General features: G+C 42.3%; 1 protein-coding gene across 1 annotated transcript in view; it reads right to left on the reverse strand.

The window, feature by feature from the left end:
- Positions 1–555: 555 nt before the first annotated feature.
- Positions 556–23,455, reverse strand: part of MTUS1 (microtubule associated scaffold protein 1) — a gene marked incomplete at its 5' end in the record, with an annotated part of 92,683 nt that continues 69,783 nt past the window's right edge. The window contains 8 exons of the mRNA XM_082482573.1: positions 556–1,531; positions 2,373–2,470; positions 3,823–3,939; positions 6,492–6,587; positions 6,696–6,769; positions 7,785–7,890; positions 8,432–8,646; positions 17,420–17,486. Coding sequence (XP_082338699.1) covers positions 1,315–1,531; positions 2,373–2,470; positions 3,823–3,939; positions 6,492–6,587; positions 6,696–6,769; positions 7,785–7,890; positions 8,432–8,646; positions 17,420–17,486 — 990 coding nt within the window. The 3' untranslated portion in view covers positions 556–1,314. The remainder of the gene's footprint in view (positions 1,532–2,372; positions 2,471–3,822; positions 3,940–6,491; positions 6,588–6,695; positions 6,770–7,784; positions 7,891–8,431; positions 8,647–17,419; positions 17,487–23,455) is intronic.

Raw genomic sequence — 23,455 nt, forward strand, 5'->3', positions numbered from 1 at the left:
CCTCGGCCTCCAGTTCCAGCTGCCAGGACAGTTTTTCCCCTACTTTACAGAATCTCTTGTACAGGCTCTTTTGCCAAATGAGCTGGCAAAACACTGATATCCTGCAGTCTAAGAGGGAAGGTATGGTAAGATAAATACACCGCTACAACCTTGCCCCTCTTCCTCAGGTGAATTTAGCCAGCGCTGTAAGGGTGTTAATACAAATGCTGATGCTTGAAAAGGCAAAGTGTGTCACCAGATACACTGGAATTCACAAATTACTTAAGATTCTTCTTGAGAACTGAGTTAAGAATGCACCTAATGACAGCTACTGCATTTTTCTCTTTGGCTTTCAACTCTACATCTAGTTTACCCTCAGTGGGTGGCCTCAGCAATGGACATGCTGTTTGGGGGAAATAAGTAGACCTTGCCTGCTGGAAAGGAATAAGTTCCTAAACCTGCAACTCAACTGATAACTTCTGACCTTGAGGGCTACCACGGTTCTGACTACGACCCTGTTTGACTTGAAAGCCAAAATCCACTGTATCCTGCAAAAAACATCTCCTCGTAAATGGCAGAGTTGTGCATGGATATTAAACCAAGAATCCATGCAAAATATGGCTGCAAGTCAGTTTGTTTTTTAAAATTAATTCAAAGTTGCATACTCAGGTCAGCCAAGATACTAATGAGTCAGTTGACGAAGCGTTCCATGCCATTTTTGTTACTGAACAGAAGGCAGAAAGGAGGAGGAAACTAACCTATAGTACTAGTGGCAGTTTCTCCTCATTCCCAGGGGAGGGTACTCTTGCTAATCGCATGCATACTGACAACATTATTAAGGAAGTACATGTCAATGTATAGTCTTTAGCTTTTATCCTTTATTACATACACAGCAAAGAAGGCAGCATTTAGACACACGCACAGTGTGTTACATCCATTCCATCCACAGCACACGCACGCACACACACATACACACGGCCTTAAAAAAGTGTCGGTGATAAGGAACATATTATAAAGGTTGTGATCTTTATCTCTGAGCCCCTGAGCTTTTTCTTATAGTTAGGTGAAAAGGCAACGAACAAGTCTTTCCTTGCTCTGTAAGTGCTTTGTGCAGCAATGTCCGTAGAGGTCATAAACAAGTCTCTTTGGGAGGAGCAACATGAGTGTCTTACTCCCATATTCTCAGTCTCTTATCGCCATTTTTGCACCAAATAGTTTCCAGTTATGTTTAGTCATCATAGTCAGCTAATATAGCTCTTGCTCCTGTGATTAAAAGTTAGGATCGGTTCTGCAGATCACAAATGAAATGCAATCTCCGCTTTCTCTCAAGAGATGTCATCTCGGTGATACTGTGGGACTAGAGAAGTTACCAGAATTTCGCGGGGACTGAAGAGGCACGGATGGAGAACTGGGAGACAGTTTTCGTGGGCTGCATAAGTCGCCATTGTGCAACTTCCACAGGAGTTCTTCATTTTCCATTGACAGGCGTTTGTTTACTTTTGATTCTTTCTCTAGCGACTCCTGTAAAACAGCTTGCTCCGTAGACAGTTGCCTGTAAGCATAAGATTTACATCAGAACGTGTGACCCAAGTTGGAGGCTACAGCACTGAACTTAATTGTTAAAGACAGGTTTGAAATTGCATTAACCCCTCCTTGGCTTACAACTTCTGTTAATTCCTTAAAAGGAGGAGTTAGCATTTTCTCCTCCTTGCTGTATTTAAACTGGGACCTTGTAGAAAGCAGGAGAAAGTCCCAATAAGAAACATTCCCAGAGATGAGAAAAAGCATCTGAAAAGTGAGACTTGTCCCACTTAGAATGACAGATGCTTCTAAATGGCCATGCTGGAGCCTTTGGGGTCTTGTTGCAGGCTCAGCTCTACACAGAAGCTGCGTTTCTTCAGTTTCTTCAAGGCTGGAAGAGTTTGCCCATCCATTTAAGCAATAGTTGAAGTTAGGAGAGCATCACACCCATTTTATTCATGTTAAATATTGCTATTATCGCTAAATAAAACACTGGTCTTTTCACTGATCTAAATTCCAATCACTTGACTAAAGTGGTTGTAAATAAAACCAGGTTTAGCTCACAAGCCAGTAATACTTAAAGGGCCAATCTACAATTTCTGAGTTGCTGCTTCTGCCCTGAAATACTATTTTGGAGCACTGAGAAACAAACTGAGCCTTTACCCCCTTGCAATTTGTTCCTTCTTGTTCTTCTACATAGGAATGCACATTTGTAGAGAGACAAGTGGGGAAGAAAGGGGCATGTTCTTTTGTGGAGTACTACAAAACCCCAGTCACTAATATTTACACAGAATTTTCTTCCTTGTCACAGGATCACCCCCCCACCCCCCCCGGTTCATAAGAACATCTAAAAGTCCACAGATATTTTTCACCTTGAAAGCTCCATGTGTTTGTCCATCCGAGCTTTTAATTCTTCATTTTCTTGCTGAACCTTCTTTAATTTATCCATTAAGATAGTGTTGTTCTCCAACTTCAAAAGAAAGGTCACAGTTTAAAATAAAACCCATACACGCACTCATCAAATAATGCCTGAGCTATCACACAGATGTTCATAATCTGGAGTTTGCAGACCTTGTTACGATAAGTGCAAAAAGGTAGAGGAATGTGAGGCTGACCTGCTATCGTGGTTTAATATTCTGTAACAGTCAAATAGATCCTACATAGCTTATCCTTGCATAACACTGGCAGTTTGCCACTTGCGCTGATTAGATGCCAACAAAGGAGGACTGGATAAGGGATCGACTAGTTAACCAGCACGTTCCAGTAACTTCTGCCAGTGACGGGCAGCAGTTTTAAGCAGCTGTTGCAGACAGAAGACTGTCTGGAAATAACACGCTGGTGTGACCAGCACAAGAGCTCCCCTGCGTAAACAGCCCTCCCTGCTGCTCTCCTGATTCCGCTTCATTGCTGTGGGACGTTATCAAAAGTTAAGGAAAAAACAGTGATTAAATGGTGGGATGGTCCAAGGGCTTCTATACTGTGGGCAACATCTGTCAGAAAAGATGAAGGTTTATTAGTAATTTACTAGTAATTGTAGACCAGGACAACATTGGATGCTGTACAACACTGAACAACTGGCATGAACGTAGCCCTCTGTATCCAAACCTCTTTCTATACTTCCTCATTAAAATCTTGCTTAAGCAAGCGTTACAACAGTGTTCAAAGGCCCCACCCAGGATAAGGACCCTGTCCCGCCACAAATAAGAGCATAATATGTAATTACAACTTGTATCCCCCAAGTTGCCTTTTCATGTGGAATTATGCACAGATCAGGAACAAATCCACACAGCTAAAGAACAAGTAGCTTAAAAGATAATAGCTAAAATGATGGACTGAAGCTAGTCAACTCTAGATGAAAACAATTATTCTATTTCATATTTGATCCCTTCTCACTTAATTAGGATAATTTCCATGTTAGTGTTTTCCTGACTGTACAATCTATCTTCCATAACACTCAAGCAAACGTGGCAGGTGCATTTTTTCTTTGGGGGATGGGGGAGAAGAGAGGGAAGAGGAAAGGAAACGTGGGAGAGGCTCCCAGATAACCCTGTACTAATTTAGCAATAGTTTATGCAAACCAGTAGTTGTCGTAAGAGGTTAAAAGCTCATTTACAACATCTGGTGATTCCTTCCCCCTCTTTACATTACAGCCCGATGTAGATATAACTGTATCCACAATGTGAGCGTGTCCCATCATCATTTCATGTTTCCTTTTAAACAAAAAAATTAATTCTCACCCATAAGACTGACCAGCCCGAGTTCGTTATCGGAACATAACTCAGAGACACGGTCCAAACCTGCCAGACCCTAAGGAAAACTCACCAGTTTTTCCATCTTCATGAGCTTCACATCCTGCTGATGGAGTTTCTCATTCTTGATCTCCAGCACTGCTTTCAAACTTTCCAACTCCTGTTCCAGATACATAATCTGCGGGTTTTTCTGAAAGATTTCCACAGAGTTTGCTTAGTACCCTGAATTTCAGGAACAATTTAAGAGTTTCTCTACTATTTAGAAAGAGCAAGAAAATAAACATGGTAACAACAGTTACTTGTTCTAAGTGAAATCAAGTCAAGCAGTTTAGAATTAAAAAAAAAAAAAAAAAAAAAAAAAAAAAAAGATCTGCTACCACTTTCTCCTCTGCTTTTGTTTGCCCTTTGGTATAGGTGGACAGTTGCAGTTTTCCTTAGAAGCTGTTCAGTAACCACTTTATGCACAACCGTGAAAACCCCTTGCGAGTCAAAGGCAGATACTACAGCTGTCACAGCAAAACCCGTTTTGCAGGAGTGCCCAAGGCTCCCTTTAAGGCTAGGAGTTCCAAAATTTATTTGGTATTACTCATAACCCATCCCAAGAGATAATTAGAGTGAACATTTGAAGAGGTTTCAGATGCTGGAGTAGTTCAAAAGGCACCAGAAATTTAAAGCCACGAACGTGACTGTAACTGATTTTCCCTGTTTGGAGTCTGAAGGTAACTAGTTCATAAGCAGAAATGGAAAGTTTTCGGTTTTACATTCTTCATAAAGCCTAGCACTGCAATCGGACAGAGAAGTCTTGCACTGCTTTACATCCATGACTTATCTACAATACAGCAAGTTAGGACTTTCTTTTCCATTTTTCCTTTTTTTTTGTTGTTTTCCAGGAGGTGGAGGGGAGAGCAGGAGGGGGACAGGGCAGGGTCAGATCTGGTTTCCTCAAGGACATCTTTTCCAGAGTGCGGAACCCTTCAAACACTGCAGAGTAAAACATACTCTCTGCATTTCAAAGGCAGTCACAGGCAAAATTCAGGAGAAATAAAGCAAGTCTCGGTCTGTTTCCAGGTAGCCCAAGTGGAACGCAAACAGAAGTCAATCAATGATTAAGTGTGTTGTGTAACTAAGTTTATCTTTAAAAACAAACAAAACTTGTTTTGGGGTAATACTGGTGTACTGCGTTGAGTAACAGCTTCACTGCCACATCAGAAACTCAGGACTCAGTCTGCGGGGTGCCGTCCCACACGGACAGAGCCAGTACATTTCCCAGGTAATGAGGGCCTCCACACCTACACATTTCATTCTCCTGCCTGCTAGAATGGACTGTGCCATTACTGAGTCTTGTTTCATTTCGACTTTTGAAAAAAAGTCCATGTGAGAGCGGGGTGTGCTGTGCTGCCTCAGAGGAGGTGGCAGACAGTTTGAATTCCTCCCTTTTGTGGCTTTACACAGAATCGAGGAGCTATCGAGAAAAGTGATCCTGAAAAGTTGAAGTGCAGCTTACAGTATGTTCAAAATTTAATTTTCTTTTCTTTCTCTCCTCTTCCCAATGGTCTTAAAATGTCTTTTAAAAGTTAAATCTGAGCTACCACATTAGCTACACGTAGTAGAACACAGAGCCAGATAAAAAGACTGAAAGGCCTTGATAAGGTTTTGGCAAAAAAGCTGGGAGTATCAAGTGACACTGTAAATACTGGAGAGTTGGAAATACATCTCTGTGTTCAAAGGGCTAATGGGAATTCTGCTAGTGCAAAATTTGTGTTCAGTACAGAAGAATATACTGGGTCAAATCAGTATTAGAGAAGCCTCAAGGTTAAGATGTGTCTTATGCTGTCAGGAGGCCAAGTGCATTTGCAGCTATGTAAAGGCACTTGACTATTGCTCCTTTAAATTAAACAACATCTGAGCATGCCTATGCAATACAGTTCAGACTCCCAAGTGCAGTGTACAACGTGTTCTCTTTGGTATCATCTCTCTCAACCACAGCAACATCGTGTGGTTGCAGATTCTTCTTGTGGCAGCTCCATCCTGCCACAATAATAAACAGTAAGAGAGAAAAAAAGAAATTAAATTCCAGTGAGAACTAGGGCAACTTCTACTGGAAGCATCCTAAGTGAATTTTTAAGCACGGAATTTCTCCTTATGGCAGAAGCAATACCACTGGTATTCCACTTATTTCCAGGTGACCAGAAAGATAAGCATGCTTGTGTCTAACCCTCCCAGTGCATAAAAAACCTCTCTCAGAGGACATTTCTAACTGCCACACATAACAGCAGCCCTGGGAGGAAAGGCAGGACAAAATATAAGTTTATCTGGAGATAAATTAGCAGCAAGTATCCATCAACATTTGAATAAATGCATTAGAGACTCAACACAAGAAGGGGGTTCTGTAGTAGTGATTAAGCCCACACTGATCATAGCGCTGTCAGAACATTTATCGATTGTCTAGAAGAAAGCTATGGTACAACTTCTGCGTACACACAGGTCTTCAATTTAACTTAGGACATAACTTACACCACTGACTTAGATATTCAACAGCTTTATAGATTTATAATTGTAAGCTTAATACACAACGTTGTAGTGATTGAGAAAAACTTCTGGTAGGCGAGCCATTTACATAAAATATTAATCAGCATGGGAGCCCTATCTGGCTTGACTGCAAACCTTTCATATTATGCAATAAAATAAACCCAGGCTTACAAGATCTGCTCATCCGCATTACTTTTGAAGATCAAGACTTACAAGATTGGCTTTTTCTTTGGCTATTTGTTTTTGCTCTTCTAATTTCAACTTCTCACTCAGAGAGTCGTTTTCACATTTTAATTCATCGATTTTTTTCTGAAATGAAAGGACATGGTATAGTTAAGCCAAGCATTCAGGGCACATCTCCAAACTGCCTTTTAAATTTTAGACCCCAACTCCAAATCACCCCAACTCTTAACAAACCTCCAGCAACTCCTGCTTCTCTTTAAAGGAATCTTCAAGCGATTTCCTTTCAGATTCATGGGCACTCTTGAGCTCTGCAACAGATTTTTTTTTCAAATTTTTAATACCACTTTAAGACATGAAAACACTTTCTGAAACGCCACAGCACGAAAAGCCAGCCAGTACACATATGCACAGGTGCAAAGTCAATGACAACAAGGAATGAACATCTATCACCAACTGATGCAGAGCATGTACAAAGCATCAGATTTATCGCTGCTTCAGATTTGTTGATTGCCCCCTCACATATCCATTTCATTAGTTGACAGCGTGTCAATTTTGAAAGCATTCATCTACACACAGCAAGTGGATGAACTGAGCGCAAGAGCCACATCTGACTAAAACTGAGTTTCTGATGGGAAAACGCAGCAAAAATTCAAACTGTGTCTTCAAGAAACTTCTAGAAAAAAAACCAAACATTTCCTTTCATACTTTGGAGATGCCACACAGAAGAGTTTGCTCTTTGATTGCAGTGGAAGCGTCACCAGTTTTAGTGACACAAAAGTATCACTGGAAACGTGGCTATCAAGTGGATTTGAAGGGAGGACGGAAATCATCATCACTTCAATTAGATGCAATGCCACTGAAAACTGAGCACACTCACCACCCCCTCCCTGAAAAAACACCTTTGCCCCAGTACACTGTAAGCAGCGAATAATATTTCTCAACATTCCCATGTCAGTCTGGAAAGCACACAACCCTCCTTATCCGCAATTTCAATTTTGAGGTGCTCCTTATTAGGGGGGTGGCAGCAATTACTCATTAACTTGAGATTTTGAGGGCAGACTGCAATTCAGAGAGCTCTTGCTGACAGAAGAGGTCATCTTCACTCTTGAAGCGTTTTAAAAGTTTCATTCAAGTACAACTTGATGGCTATTTCTGTATGTAAAATGAGACTTGCTCAGTTCCAAAAGAAGGAATTCAGCCAATGTTTTTATAAATAGCTGACCGCCAAGAACAATGAAATGGATGCACTGATGAAAACATTTGAATATTTTTGTTTGTGACTAGCAGTACTATAGCATATGTACTTGAATACAAAATACTTGCCAGAAAAAGAGGATTCATACTCCTTTTTCAGCTCCTCTACTTTTTCTGAGTGGCTGTTTTCAAGTTCCAGCTTAAAGTTTTCATGTGTGATATTTAAGTTGTCCACCTGCAATACGACAAGATGATTTTTTCCCCCCTTACATGTGTCAACTTAACCCTCATTTCAAGTATTGTTCCAGTGGCTTTACACACTGAGTACATTTTAAATGGTCTCAGTAGCACTTAAAAGACGGTCACAGGAGAAGCTAAGCCACATACAACACTTAATAGATGAGACCGATACCTTACAGTTTACCACTACCAACAGGATGATGTATGCATCTGTCACACACACAGAGTTGTTGCAAAGCAAGGTCACAGGCCAGGGGTGTTGCTATAAATCTTAAAACTCAAGCTGCCTCAAATATCCAGGGGAGCTCTAGAAGTCATTGAAGTTTGCAAAACACAAGGAATCTCCACCACGTTTAAATACAAGCTTAAGATCTGGACAGCTTAGTGTAGTAATTAATTGTTTTATAGTTGCAACAAAGTGGAGTTTCACATTAGATAAAACAACTCCATTATTAGCAAACCCCAGGACTCTCTGAAGGTTCGTTTGTAGGAGAAAGCAATTGTTGGAGAACATTCCTACTTCAAATGTTACCAACCTGCTCCTGGAGTTGTGCTTTGTACTTTTCAGCTTCTTCAATGCAGATACTTTGGAGTTTCTCACATTCTGCAGTGTAAAACTGTTTAAGCCTCTCCTCCAGCTCAGCTAAATCATTGTGATGTTGCTGGTTTAACTTCTGCAAAAACCCTTCATAAGCAACCTGCAGTTCATTCCTGTCTCTCTCCAATTTCTCACAGGCTGCAGAAGTGGTTACTGAAGATGTCAAAAGAAAAAAAGAAAAAAAGCATGGGATCAAGTTCAATGCTAATTTCACTGTCTCCGTTACAAAGTATTAAGGATAGTGAACACTGCACAGCAACATGGTTATACAAAGACAAATAGAATATATCCATGAAACAAGCACCACCTCCAAGGACACATGAAAAGATCTTTGCAAAAATACTGAATTCAGTGTTTCTTGTGCTTTCTATAACTAGATTCAATTAATTCTCAGCATAAGTGTGACAGTTTGTCATGACATTGAATAATGAATGTCTCACGAGAGACACTGAAGTGCTCCAATAAAAAAATTAATTGATTTGCTACTTCACCTAATTTGATCCAATTCCAGTAGTGCATTTGTCAGAGTACTTCACTTTTTGATATATAAACCACTTAGCTAAATTTGAAAGTCTTAATATCCTAGAGACCATCCGTTCAACATGTTACTCACACTTGGATAGGCAGCAGAGAAGCAATTCCAGCCTGACACGGGCTGCCTGATACAGAACCGCCAATCTGAAATGTACTGCTAATACGCATATGCCCAAGATATTTAAATATGCAAGATACAGAACAGTTTCAGGCAGAAAGTGCAGAGTATTCCGAAAACAGAACGAAACGCTGTGTAATTCTCTTTACATCTATATTAACACAGGTCAGCTAAGAACACTGCCTACGTTTGTCTCCCAATATTTACAGCTGATTAAAAGGCAAACCAGAAGTTAGTAACTTGTACTGCTGAGTCTGACATTGAGCGTTCCCAGCCCCAGCCAGACAAGCCCAAATAGGAGGAGTCTTTTCCCTACTGTTAATAGGAGAGGAGCAAGCGCCTGCTGCAGTTCCAGCTGCACCCAAAGCCTGGAAGCAAGGTGAAACAGGACCTCTAACAGGTGTGTGGTCACCGACCTTAAGCAAAACTGCTTCTACACAGACTCTAGTGCTTTGGTTTAAAATAAATTAAGACAGATGAGTGTCTACTTAAGAGAGGAAGGGAAAAAAAAAAAAATCAACTAAACCGATAATTTGATCTTCAATCAAATATGGGAGAAGTCATGCCTAGATACACTTTATAACAGTTTGGCATGCTGCCCAGCCAGCATAAATATAAACTCTATGTAAAAGCATGGGAAAATTCAAGGAATTTTGTACAGGCAGCACAGGAAATTCTCATTGCAGCTGTGTTTGAGCCTTAAGAAACACGAATTACAATATCTTTAAGGACCGGCTCCCATAGCAATACTGGGTTGGGCTACTAGGGCAAGCAGCCTGCCCCAACAGAGTGCCTCACGTTACACACAGGTCACATTCCCGCTTTGCTACAGCTCATCAAGAGCCAGTGAGTAACTCGAATGATACTTGCACCCTCTTTTAAGGAAACTGTAAAGAAGTCTTGGCCCCGCTGCCATCACTTGGAACCTGCAGTTGAACTAGCAAGTGCAAGAGCGCGAGTGTACTGCACAGAAATCTGTCTGCGTATCTGTCTCTACCTGAATCAGTTCTAGTGGCAGGCTTCGCTCTGCGCTAGGTCTCTGTGAAAGATCTGCTGATCAGGACAGATTTAAGCAGAGCTCTTCATCCCGGGACTGGCAACGATGCAACTAAAGGCTCAACTGAAACATACCACAACATTCTCTGCAACCCAAGCAGGTTTCACAGCTTTCTATATTTTCCTATAACGCTACCAAGAAAGATTTTTATTTCTGTCTCTTTATCCCTTCCACAAATTTCTGTAACTGCTTCCTTTGGAAAAAAAAGATATAATAGAAAATTAGCATTCACACTTTTATCGTGTCACATTGGTGTAATGTTATTGAATATATATGCTATATATATATGCCCATATTGTCACATTTGGGGGGGGGAAGAGGAAACATCACAGGTAGGGGACGTTATTTTATAACGCAAAGAACCAGGCAGTGAGTCAAATGCAGACGTTACACAGCCAACTGCACACAGAACGAATCCGGCCGTCTAGAGCAGAGTAAGAGGGGTATAGCTGAGAGATGGGCAACACACGCCTCATCTGAGATAACTGCAGCAAAATGCTTCAAATGATCCACTTCCTTTAAAGCCAGCAGAGGGAGAAGCAAACATCCAATTCTTCATTTGTAAGGCCAGAGCCATTCGTTTGCCTCCATTTAGCTGGAAGAATGTGCTGCTTATCGCTGTCGTATCTTTAAATGTCAGCATGCCGAACTTCAGATGATGCAAAACGCTTCAGAAAAAAGCAAATAGCAAACCACACCTTTGTCAAAGAAAACAGAAACATCAGTTCTTGTTCAGCCAGTTTGCAATTCAGATTGATGAGAAGACTAACTTTACAAAGGCAAACAAAAACATCTGAAGCTTGCATTGGCAGTTGAAGGTTGTGTTACCATGAAGGTAACATCTGGCCTCCACAAAGCTGGCTGCTGCAATGCTTCCTCGCAGATCGCGAGCCTGACTTGAGTCCCTGCCATCCCAACCAGGAGCAGAACCACTACACCACCAGTGAGCTCCCAGCATCATGGTGGTGCAAGAAACCGCATGTGTGAAGTTTTGACAAAAGCACCAACAGAAGAACTGTTGATTTGAAGTTACGAGAAGTCCTGGAAACTAAAGTTCATCCCCACGCTTGAGATTCAAGTGTCTGCAGCAAGTATTTTACACATCCCTATCCATCTCCAGACTGAAACATCTAATTTATCACTGTACACTGCCTTGTTTTAAGAAGGGGACAAGCCACGAAAACAACTAATTCCTTAGTTTCGCCACTCATCCACTGCAAGGGGATGCTGCAAAACTCCTGACTAACCAAATGTAATGGGTACTCAAGAGTGTTCTTATTGAACTGGTGCTTAATTTTGAAGAAAAATTTCTAATTGGAACGTGTAGTCTTCCAGCAGCACACACAAAACCTGTTTCGACTTCTCATCTACTTTAGAGACACTTGAAGAGCGTGCTTGAGTTTTTGTACACAACTACCATGCTTCCTCTCCCTTCTTAAAGGGTTTCCCTCCGCAATTCCACACCTTTGTTGTGCCATGCACTCTAACCACAGACCCTGAGCAAGAAAGCAACAGGGGACAAATGGTCCAACAGCATTTGAGAGAAAAAAAATTAAGCCATAGAGATGAAAAGATGCAGTGGCCATTTGTCCATTAAATTTGTTCAATCTCATCTGTAATACTGAACAGTTTTAAGCTTTAAGGACAGAGCATATGGGATGGTGTACCTGGCAGCCAGAAGATTTACCTCTTTATTCAAATAGCAAAGCCGTTAATATTTTTCCCCCCACTTGGTTGTCCCAGCCTCTCCTCCCACTCACACAACACTATCTTCTCCCTGCATTATTACAACAGGGAGAAAGACTAATCTGTAATTTTAGGCTTCTTAACACCTGTTTATTATAAACAAAGAGCCTGGTTCTTTTGGGCAGAACCACGAACTCCGGCAATCACGGGAAGTTTCTGAGATCTGGTAGCAGCGTATCTTCAGATCAAAAATGCTGGTTTTGACATGTAAAATTAACATTCGTATGTAGTTGTTAACAATGGCCACTTGCCCCTTGGGTGTTTCATTGCAAAGCTCTGTATGTGACAAAACCAAAAAACAAATGACTGCAAAACAGAAGTGTGGAGAATCAGGCACGTGGCAACTCCCTGCAGTAGTGCAACGGCAGCAGATCCAAACCACATGAACAGGGGGACCAGCTGAAGGAGAGTATTACAAAAGTTGCCTTAGTATCCCCAAGAAATCTATTTCATATTTTCACTAAAAGCAGCCAAGAGATAAGACCTTACCATTGTGCAGTATCTCCTCCTTATGAAATTTTGTTTTTTCTTATTCTAATTATAAAGCAATTCATCATCCCATGCAGTCCTTATGGCTAAACTGCTTGCATAAAAATATTTTGCAATTTACATTCCCCTAACAGTCACCATAACCATAGCTCTAAGAAGATAAAATATAATAGATGGTTTTTTGAATCCTGAATTAAATTGTTTTGAAACCACAGTTACCTTCATAAAATTGCCTAAGTCACTCCCTAGTCTAGTTATGATTTATGAAAAGCCATTAGACTGTCTAAAATTTTGCAGAGGTCACTAGGACAGAAGACAAACTAGCAGCATTTTAATAGATGGGGGCGATGTGAAAAGGGAATAATTACCAGAAAACCATGTATTTAGCATAGCATTATGTCACAGCACATAACACTATTGCTCTAACTTTGCATTTCACACTGCAAGATATATTGTATGTGTTCCATTGATCACTAAGTCTACAGTAGGCACAAAGGTTCATTTCCTTCTCCGTATATTTTTTAATTGTTATCTAATAATTAATTCATGGTTTTGGCAGATTCACTCAATATTGGAATTTCTTCTACCCAAACATGCTTTCAAGTTTATGGCCAAGTTTCTCTTGGTGTTACTTCTATAACGAGACTAATGGTAAACAACGTTAAGCCACATTTGATCTTTTTGTTCTTGGGCAAGTTGAAACGAGGGAGGCAGGCCAAAAAAGCATGCTTTAAGCTACACTGAAGTGGCTCTGGCTCAATATGTACGTGAAGAATTCAGATGTCTGCCAGGACGTAAGTTCCTATCCTCTAACACTGCAAGTGCTACAGTGTGAGCAGGCAGGCAAGCGTACCACTTGTGGCAAGTCAGGCCCTGACCCAAATAATTGATAGAAACATGTACCTACTATTAAGTATTTGTAAGGATTATCAAAACCTGAAAACCAAATCACATTCACTCCATGTGTCTGTAGAACAAAATTGCCTTTTTTTTTTTTTAATCCCAACCTCCAAAACACTTTAAAGGTCACTTACTGACTAAAAAAAAAAAAAAAAAAAAAAAAATAGCCTGAAGGTATTTTGAAGAAAGTGTTGTTTATCAATCACAATGCAGCAAATGGAGGGGAGAGAAAAGGGCTTGGAGCTTGGCTGTGCAGGGTACGCACCAGCCTCTCCGGCCCGCTGAAACCAGCTCCGGAATGGCCGTGTCCAAAGGGCCAAGGTTTGCAGCAGGGCTGAGCTGGATCACCTCCAGCACAGTGGCAAAGAGGCTCCGAAACAGTTTGGAGCGAAATTAATTTAGAGGAGCGGTTTCGTACCTCTGAAGAAATATGCAGCTCTTGCAACTTCTATTTACGTAACTGAACAGGTAACTAGAAATAATTTACGCACTAGCTTGGATCTTAATAAGAAGGGAAACAGGTGACAAACAGCACAATCTGTACCTGCTCCAGGCTCACAGAACTGAGGCGTTTACATTCAAACCACAAAGTTTAGTCTTTGTGGCTGGAGATTTTAAGGAAACCCAAGTTCAGAATCCAACTGTTAATGAATTTGAACTCCTCTGGAAAAGTCCATCCCCAAACACACCATCACCACTCATCCTCGCAGGCCTTTCCAGCTGCTGAGAGCAGAAGGCAGTGTGTGGTAACTATCCCCCCAACGCTCTGACCAGCCATGGGCAGGTTCTGGGATCCTAAAGCCTATTTAAATCATCAAACAAGAAAAAAAAGGTGTTTTGGTAGACCGGGTCATGCAGAATAACCCAGCAAAATGGACAATTTGACAGCAAGCCAATTTGGTTATGCAAGGTAACTCAAGGAGCTTAGGAGTGCACACAATTAAACTTCAAAGCAAGAAATTGAGGAGTCCAAGCTGTGCAGGGTGGAAGCTGCAGGAGACTCCACGTTCCTGTCAAACTTGGCAACACACAGGGACCAGACTACACCCAGCACCGGGGTCCTCCCCCTCAACTGCCCCTTCCTAAACTGCAAACCAACCGTCATTAAAAACACAGCAGCTGGGACTCCACAAAACACATACACATGTCCACACAGCCAAAATTAGAGTCAAACTGTACTTAACTTTCTGAGCCCATCTATGCCTAGATCCTACTGTGAATCAAAACTCACCATACTTACATCAAAACAGCCTATGGAAATTTTAAGTTCAGCTATATCCATTTAACAGTGGCAACAGAAAGCTGATTAGCAGGTGTGTATTTAAACAGATTATTTTCAGCTAAAGCTGCTGTTGCTTTTCTCACACCTTGTTAACAAATGAGGTCTGGCTGACTTTATTTTTTTTAATCTTCTCTTTTTTTAAAAAAAATCATTTTAATGTTAGATAGAATTGAAGACCTGTGTAGTTATTCATTTCTGTGATTAAATCCGCTCCCTTTACATGCTGAGAAATACAGACAGGCTAGACGCGTGACATTGTTGAGACAAAGGAACTGCAGGAAGATAAATGCTTCACTGAAACCGTGGCCTGGAAAAGCTTACAAAGGGGAGCGAGCCCGAGGCTGCCATTCAGATGCTCCTGCGGAAGGGAACAGCTGACGGCCTGGTCCAGCAGCACGCCAGCCAGCATCCCCTCTGACAGCTCTGTGCGCTCAGGCATCACACATCCATCAGGCTCAGTTGCATTTCAAGGTTTTTTTTTCTAGTTATTGACATGAATGGCATACTTTCCAAAATAAAAAAAAACAAACACACAAACCAAAACCAAACCAAACCAAAACAACAAACAAACCAAAAAACCCCCACCAAACCCCCACCAAGAAGTGGTAATGGGCAAAAGTTCTAGCTAGCTTTTGGTCTGCCCATCCAAGCTGAATTTTCCCTTTCCTGATAAGTGGCAAACAGAATGTAGGTTGATAAAGGAAAAATAATATTGCAGATGCAGGCCCATGGAAGAATAAAGACTGTCTTGCTCTGACAAAAACCCTTCTGAAGTAATTTTCATGATAAATAAATGGGTTTGCCCAGAAAGTTACATGTATGTATATAAAAAAAAAACCCTAAACCTTATTTATAATATTTATAACACAACTTTGTAAAAATACAAGCAGCCCATTTCCACACTGAAACTCTAGTTTTGTTGTCACTTCAGGGTGACAGAAGTGCTGGCTGCAGCTGATGGGGGATCCTGTTGCTCCTTCCCCTTTCTCCGCTCTGGCACCGGCACTCCTCCAGCCACATGCTGAGCCAGGCCTGGCAGCTTTGGCAAAACAGTACTTCAAGCCACTAGTTTTCAGCTGGTGGTGGTCCCAGCACAGCTCACCGCACGGCTGCACAGGCAGCGGTGGTGGCACAAGGCAGGACAGGGGGACCCAGAGGCAGAGGGTCAGGCTCTCTCAAAGCAGCCCCTGCTGAGACCTGCCTGAAACAACTGCTAAACTGCAATCCAGGTGCTGCTTTGGTATGAAGGTTAAAAGCTGCAGCTCAACAGATGCCAGACTGCACCAAGCTTGAGAAAAGCCTCAGCTTTTTAGTACTACGCTTCCAAGAAAGATGCTACACATTTCTGCAGTGTCTTTGGTACTCTCGTCTGTCTATTTAGGCTGCAAGGCATTCTCTGCTTGTGATACTCCCCATTCACACATTTGCAGTTTTATGCAGCATCAAATAAAGCTCCCAGAAAGCTGTATTTTAATATAGAACCATAGACTGGTTGGGGATGGAAGGGAACTTAAAGATCATCTAGTTCTACCCTCCTGTCATGGGCAGGAACACCTCCCACCGGACCAGGTTGCTCCAAGCCCCATCCAGCCTGGCCTTGAACACCTCCAGGGATGGGGCAGCCACAGCTTCTCTGGGCAACCTGGGGCAGTGTCTCACCACCCTCAGAGTGAAACATTTCTTCCTGGTATCTAATCTAAATCTACCCTCTTCCAATTTGAAGCCATTATGCCTCATCCTATCACTACATGCCCTTGTAAACTCTCTAAATTGGACGACAGTAATAGTAATAAGCAGAGCAGCTTTGCTCTGTTGCTTCAGCTGGGGAACGGGGAGAGCCCTCCCTCCCCACCATGCTTCCAGCTCAGAGTCATTGCCAGGGAACGCCTGCCTTGATTAATCAATGCTAAAAAGTAAATCTGAACATTAGATGTACCACCCGCATGTAACAAGAGCTACATTCACATTCGAGTTTGGCTGAGACAATACCCAACTTCCAAAGCATGTGAAAATAAACATTTCACTAATAAGTGACGTATCTGAAACTACTCCACACGTTTTACTTCTGCTTTCAAAGCTTTTTTTTTTTCCTTTTTTAAAGGGGCATTATCATAACAGAAGTGTGCTTTTATAAAACACTAGCTTCGTTTTCAAGTGCTATCATTGTCAATCCAATGACTTTTTGCACTCCACAAGATGATTCTGCTTTGAATTCAAATAAGTTATATGAAGTTACCGTTATATGCAATTAAATCAAGCTTCAAAGTTGGCAAAACCAGCCTCTGCACATTATAGCTCCATTTCACATTATAGCTGTCCACTAGGATGAGTTCAAAGATTTAATCCCATTAGCCTGATCGCATTTCCTTCTGTTAATTTTACACTCATTCACCTACAAGCCACTAAGACAAAAAGCAGATTTTGCGCAGTATATTTTAAGGGTTTATGGATTTTTGCCAGCAAGACTCTAGAAGACAGTGTACAAATGAATTAGGGATCAAACAGGAGCATCAGCCATACTGTCAGCCATCCTCCCATTTTTAAGAAAGTGAGTGCTTTGGTCACCAGACGCATGTTTTGCGAGGAGGCCCCACTAGGCGCAGTCAGATCAGTGCCAGGAATTCGGTGAACCTGGGGTCATGCTGTCAGGGCTCCAGAGAAATGCAGCGATTAAAGCATCCCAACAGAACCCAGTCAGGGAATTAAATGCTTGCCATTACAACACCGGGGCATCTGTCTTTCCGCAGATCTGTTTTGCTGTGTTTCTGTTCTCATGAAGAATACAGAAATAAATACTTACCTAGTTCTCCACGAAGGTTAACTAGTTCTTGAGATAACTCTTTACGCTGTTTCAGTGCTTCCTCCCTCTGCAGAGGAAAAAACAAACGCAAACATTTAGTTCCTAGTGATCTGAGCAGAGCACCTTCCAATAATTAACTTACATGTGTTCTGTAGGAAAACAAGAGGCAGGAGCAAGAAGCCAAGATATGAATCATTTAGGATAACAGTTCTGCTGTTACAAAATACACAGATGTTCTTCTGTTGTTAAGGAAGTTATACTTTAAAACAAAGAATAGTTTTTTTTTCCAGGATAACACTGCAATTAAAATCCTACTTCGCGGCAATTAATTATATATTTTATGATGGGTGTAGCAACATAAGCCTCCAGAACAAATCAACTGATAGCTGTCAAGGGCACAAAAGCACAGTATATACGCTAAAGAGGCATGCATTAAATATTTATCTTGAGCTTACTCAAACACAAAACCAAAGACTTTGCTAAATGCTCAGTCTTCCATGAAGACAAGGCACAGCCCTGCACAAAGTTGAATGCAACCTACCCCACCGTTCACAGTTCTTAATTTTAAGATAGATGATGTTCCCTATACTGAGAGAATCGCAACCGATCCACGCTCACAACAAGCGGCAGCGCCCACCTCCCCGCTCTGCCCAGGAGCTGGCCCCTCTGCCCCCAGCCACGGCCGAGCCGCTCCAGGGCTCGGCGACCAGCACCTCACACCCATGGCCACGGCGCCGAGGGGACAAGGTCCAGGCTTCCCACTGCCAAGACGCTTTTCACCTTGCTCCCGACCAGCTCCCTGCGAAACAAATCCTAATTACCCTTGCTGCAGCGCACTGAGAATAGAGGCAGAGTTTGCTGCTGGAACAGCCCATCTTCCAGCTCCGGCAGCCCCCCGGCACTCATCGGTGACACGCAGGTGGTGGCACCACTAGCCAGGCTGGGCTGGTCCGGCCACGGCCGAGCAGTGACGCTGGACCTTGCCTCTCCCCAGGTTATCCGACTTCCGCGCCGATCGCTCCCAACAGCGGCAGATACTGCAGCTTCTGCAATTGGCACAAGCAGCCAGCGATCGCTTAAAGCCACAGCCCTTCTTTTATGAAAGGCGAGCCCCAGACATGAGACCGATCGATCTCCGCTCGCTCCAACGGCGGCTGGGACTGCGAAAGGGAACGCTGCCCTCCTCTGCAGATAACGGAGCTTATTTTCAGCCGTATTTTCAGGCTTGCAAGATGCTGCTTTCACACTTACATTTGTTGATGCAAAAATAAGCCGCAGGAGGCCTGAGCTGAATGGGAGAGCCACAGCCAGAGCAGTTTTGCTGCTGTCAGTGCCCAGGCTAGTGCTCACAGCCCCTGCCCGTGGCAAACAGCTTGAAACTCACTTTGCATCCTTCTCCTTCAGCCAGGATACACTGGGAAAATAGTAGTGGTAATAATAATAATAATGCACTGGCCCCCAACAAAATCACTTTGATTTTTTCCATTAGCTACTACGTACCTGAGCACGGTTGATGAGTTTGGCAGTGGCAGGGCCACACCTGCACCTGGGGAACATGCCTCTCCCTGGGGAAAACCTCACCTTTACAGCAGATTCCCCCTTCGCCCCCAGGTCACTCCCACCACAGCCTGAGCCTAGCTATCGACAGCACTTGCCCACTGGGTTGCCCAGTTAAAAGCACCCTGTCCTGGAGGTGGGGAATACCCACCGCATGCCTGCAGAACAAATAAAGCAGTAAAATACACCATTCTTAAGAAAAAAAAAATAGAGGGAATGACCACCTTTGAAACCAGTCGTGTGTTAAGGTCTGACACAAGACTAATCAAAATGAGTAATTTTTATGCTATGCACTCTCATCTGCTGCAAGTTATAGGAAATTATTCTGCAGCTGAAAAGGCTGGTTGGAAGAAAAGGCCGGCCCTTTATTAGAAATATCTGTATTTTTGACCTTGCATGGAAAACATCCCCTTTTAATCACTCCACTTTAAGCAGTCTTAACGGTTATTTGGACACTGACACAGTGGCGAGGGTATTAAGTAGCTGTTTTGCAGTTTTACATTAAGCACTTAGAAGCTTTTTGCAGTGACAGTGGGCAAAGATTGAAACCCATGCCTCACCCTCCAGGGTAAATTCTCAGGAGAGCAGAGCGCTGGGTTATTGCAAGGACCAGCCCTGCTCTTCCCCTCTGCCCTGCGCAGGGAGGAGAGATGAGTCAGCTCCTCTTCAGCGCCAGTTCCCGCTATGGACACAGCAGTGGGTGATGAAAACGTGAACGCTGCAGTGATTTATCTGAGCCCCATCCTCACACGCTGGGGCACAACCACGTAGTGGATTTGCAAGCAAGTTAAACTACCAAAGCACTTTTATTTTCATGCTGCGGGCTCCTGATGGGATTTTCCAAAGCTTTTACAGCACCCTTGTCCATTACTAATTAGTCTACAAACACACTTAGGAGATTTATTATTTTTTAATGTGCCTCCTCCCCTTGGTTTGCATATTTATTCTTTATTCTAATTCTCAAACAGTCATCCTTGAACCTGATTTCTTCCAGCCCCTTCTGTTATTAAAACATCTCAAATTTTCCCCCCTCAGCCCAGTGGCTGGACCACAGCTGCAGGCCCTTTGGGAACACTAATGTTTTTGGTTAGCTTCCAGAAGGCCGCTTCATGGTCCACACATTTTGTATTTGTTTTTGGCTAAAGCAATTTGATGAGAAAAAGGCACATGAGATCAGAATATACTAAGGACTGAGAGAGGCTGGGACTAAAAACCCAAAACAAAATAGAATAACACTGCCTCATTAATGTATTTATTTAAAAAAAAAAATAAAAATGTTTCTTCCTTTCTGCTGCTCTTAAGCCCTTTTGCTTTTTTACTGGTGCTGTTTAACCTTGTGCCTCAACCTCCAGCTTGTCTGTTCGTAGTTTCACAAATCAAGAAATCCAGACAGACTGACCTGTATCACCACCTCCTGTTACAGGATATAATCAGAAAAAGCTAGCCATAGAGACTGCCAGCCTAAAATAAGAAGAATAAGTTGCTCATATGGTTAAGCAGTCACATGAAGTAGTTAGATAAAAGTGTGCTAGATTAACTGCTAGTTAGTCGAAGTTCTGCGAGACCTGAAGCTCCAGGTACAGGGGCCTCCCCAAGAAAACATTAAAGTTTCCAAGACCTGAAATCTAAGTGTAGTGAAAAACCAAAGACCACTTGAATAATCCAGTAAAGGCCATCTTCAGTGTTTAAATTAAAGACAGGCAGGGACACGCTTTGGGATGGAGTATTGAGCAACCTTCTAGTTCATGCTTTACAAGCTTCTAGCTGAAAAATCACTATCAGAATTTAAAAGAGCAGACTCAGGTGGGAGGATACAGGATTGAGCAATTTTGGCCTTGTTCATTTATCCACATAAATCTGGCAATAGGGATCATCCTCACTTAGTTGTCAGACTGAAGGAGGGTCTTCATACCAATTTAAAGTTGTTTCTGGCACAATATGTGAGTTTATGCCAAGATCATGTAGGATGACTGGGTACCTACTTTTCTTATTTCCAAGGAATCTATTGTAGGTGCATAAGAAATCCAGTTGTGCTTTAGCCAAAACATTCCCCCTACCTTAAAGAGGGAAGATGTAGGACGGAATGAGAACAGAGTTTGGGGATAAAAGCTTTGCCACAGGCAGTATCGGGGTGGTGCACCTCTACTATGGGATGCTACAAAAAAATTCTCAGCATAAAGAAAAACTTGGACATTTCTTGCCCTGTGAAAGATTAGGCAGTTAAAAATCCTTCACACATTTTGAAATTTTTGACAAGTGAGTCCAGAGGGATGTGTGCCCCATAGCAAGGACACTTGGGAAAGTGAGGTATACCCCACTACAACTGGACAGAAAAAGAAGAGGTCCAAGGCAGGGGGTTAGAGAACCAGGCAGTTTCAGGATGCCAAAAATGTCCCAGTCAGGAACGGAATAAATTACAAAATTTGTCATTTGTGTTTGAGTTACTAGCAGTTACACAGCCCAGTTACAGGCTTAAGAGTATTTTTCCTGGCAACCAGTTATTTTTGCTACAGCTTGAGATTCAAACAGACCAGCTTAGGGTCATTTTAGATACAAATGAGGGTGGGTGAAGCTGTATCAACATCTGGAACAGTTTCCACCACTCTGTTTTAAAAGCAGGAAGCTCAACAGAAGTCCACATCCCAGAATGTACAAAACCAGGCATTTATACCAAGCACACAAGCAACCAGCCTTCCTGGCTATGTACCTATACCAAATCTTCACGTGAGAAAGACACAAGATACCTCCAAGAGCTCCGGTTATGAGCAATTCTCAAGCTGGAAAGGGCAGGTATTCCTCAAGCATCCCACAGCTCCTTTTGCAGATCTCAAATCCAGAAACATGCAGTTTACGGCAAATTGGCAACTCTATTCTTTGACAGGTCATGCAACTAGCTGGCCTAACCCTTTCAGGTTTCCCAGCGCAGTCCTGCTGCTGGCCAGGTGAGGTGGCCCTAGTGTTGGAGCCCATGCTCTGCCTGCAGGTCAAGGCTTTGAGCGCCACAGGTAGGCTGTGCCTGGCCAAAAAGCCCTATTCACCTTGTGCAAGTTTTTCCTCCATGTTAAGAGCTACAACTCCTTCAACAGCTACGCAATATAAAAGAGGCAGAACCCAGGTTTCCAGTATGCATGTCCAAATAAGCTAACATCTGGTAGTAATTATCCACACATCACAGTTCACATTTTAAACAACCACACTCCTTCTGGTAACGAAACATGTACTCTTTTGGAGTTGTACTAAAGAAAGATGAATTCTCAAGAACCAATACTAAAAAGTTCACATTTTTATATATATATTTACACACCAAAATATGGGCGGGTTGTTTGTTGTTTATTTTTTTTTTTAATTTCAAGCAGCTATGTGATAAGCTACCTATCACAGTTGCCCAGTCTACCCCATGCAATGTATCACCTCCTCCAGGAGATATATGGCATTTCAAACTTCTTAGCAAGCTTCTGTCATTCACCAAAACCCTCTCACTCAATTTTTCATCCTCAGATTAATGTTTCCAGATCTTCCTCAAAGGTGTATTCATGCAAAGCCTTATACCTTCTATCCATTAACAGGTTCAGGAGAAGCATTATGCATTGCCCGAACCAAAAACCTGCAAAGCACTAGTACATTGTGAAGGAACAGACACAACCTACTTCTAGATCCTGAAATATCCCAGGGAATCGGGTTGTGTCGTAGGACTTTTCCCATGACACAAACATATAGTGACCATACTGAAACATTCCCCTCTTAATGCTGGGATGCAACGCTGTCCCTGCCCAGAGAAGGTGGCAAAAGACTAAGATGATGCTGGTACCAGGCACTCCCTGGCATGCAGGTGGGCAGCAGCTGTACCTGCCACAGGCAGGACTGGCAGGTGGAAACCATCTCTGAGCTGGAAGGATGTACATCAGCCTTCTAGTCTTACCAGCAATACACTTTGTAAGCAAGTCAGTTCAAGAGTCAAAACTTGCAGGAGGAGAACATTAACTGTTAAATATAAAAACACTACGATGCTTTTTTAAAAAGCATTTTATTAGACCAGACCAAATAAAATGTGTTCAGAGCACATAAAAAGAAATTCATCAGCGCAGCAGAGAATGGAAGTACTTAAGTGTGTTTTACTGTCATATACAGCGCCAAATTAATTTTATTCTGGGAAAGGAAAGCCTGATTTTTGAAAGCCATTTGCTACCAAACCACAAGCACTTACTCCTAAAATCAAACTGAGAAACACTGAGCATCTTAAAAACATAAATTATAGTTATTTGCAAGCACTTCTGTAATGTGTGCTTAGACCTTACAGGAGATGAAGAAGAAAAGAGCGTAATTTCAATATTTTTTTTCCATACTGGTACAGTCTCAGCTGTCAACAGATTCCAATATAGGATGAGTCTCTGTCATCCAAGGAGGTTTTCCTCTTATGGACAAAGCACTAGAAATTAGAGTCTACTCCATCCTTGTGCTGCACCAGGCATGAAAAGATGA

Source organism: Vanellus vanellus, assembly GCF_965231255.1.
Source record: "Vanellus vanellus genome assembly, chromosome: 4".
In the NCBI taxonomy this organism is placed as follows: Eukaryota; Metazoa; Chordata; class Aves; order Charadriiformes; family Charadriidae; genus Vanellus; species Vanellus vanellus.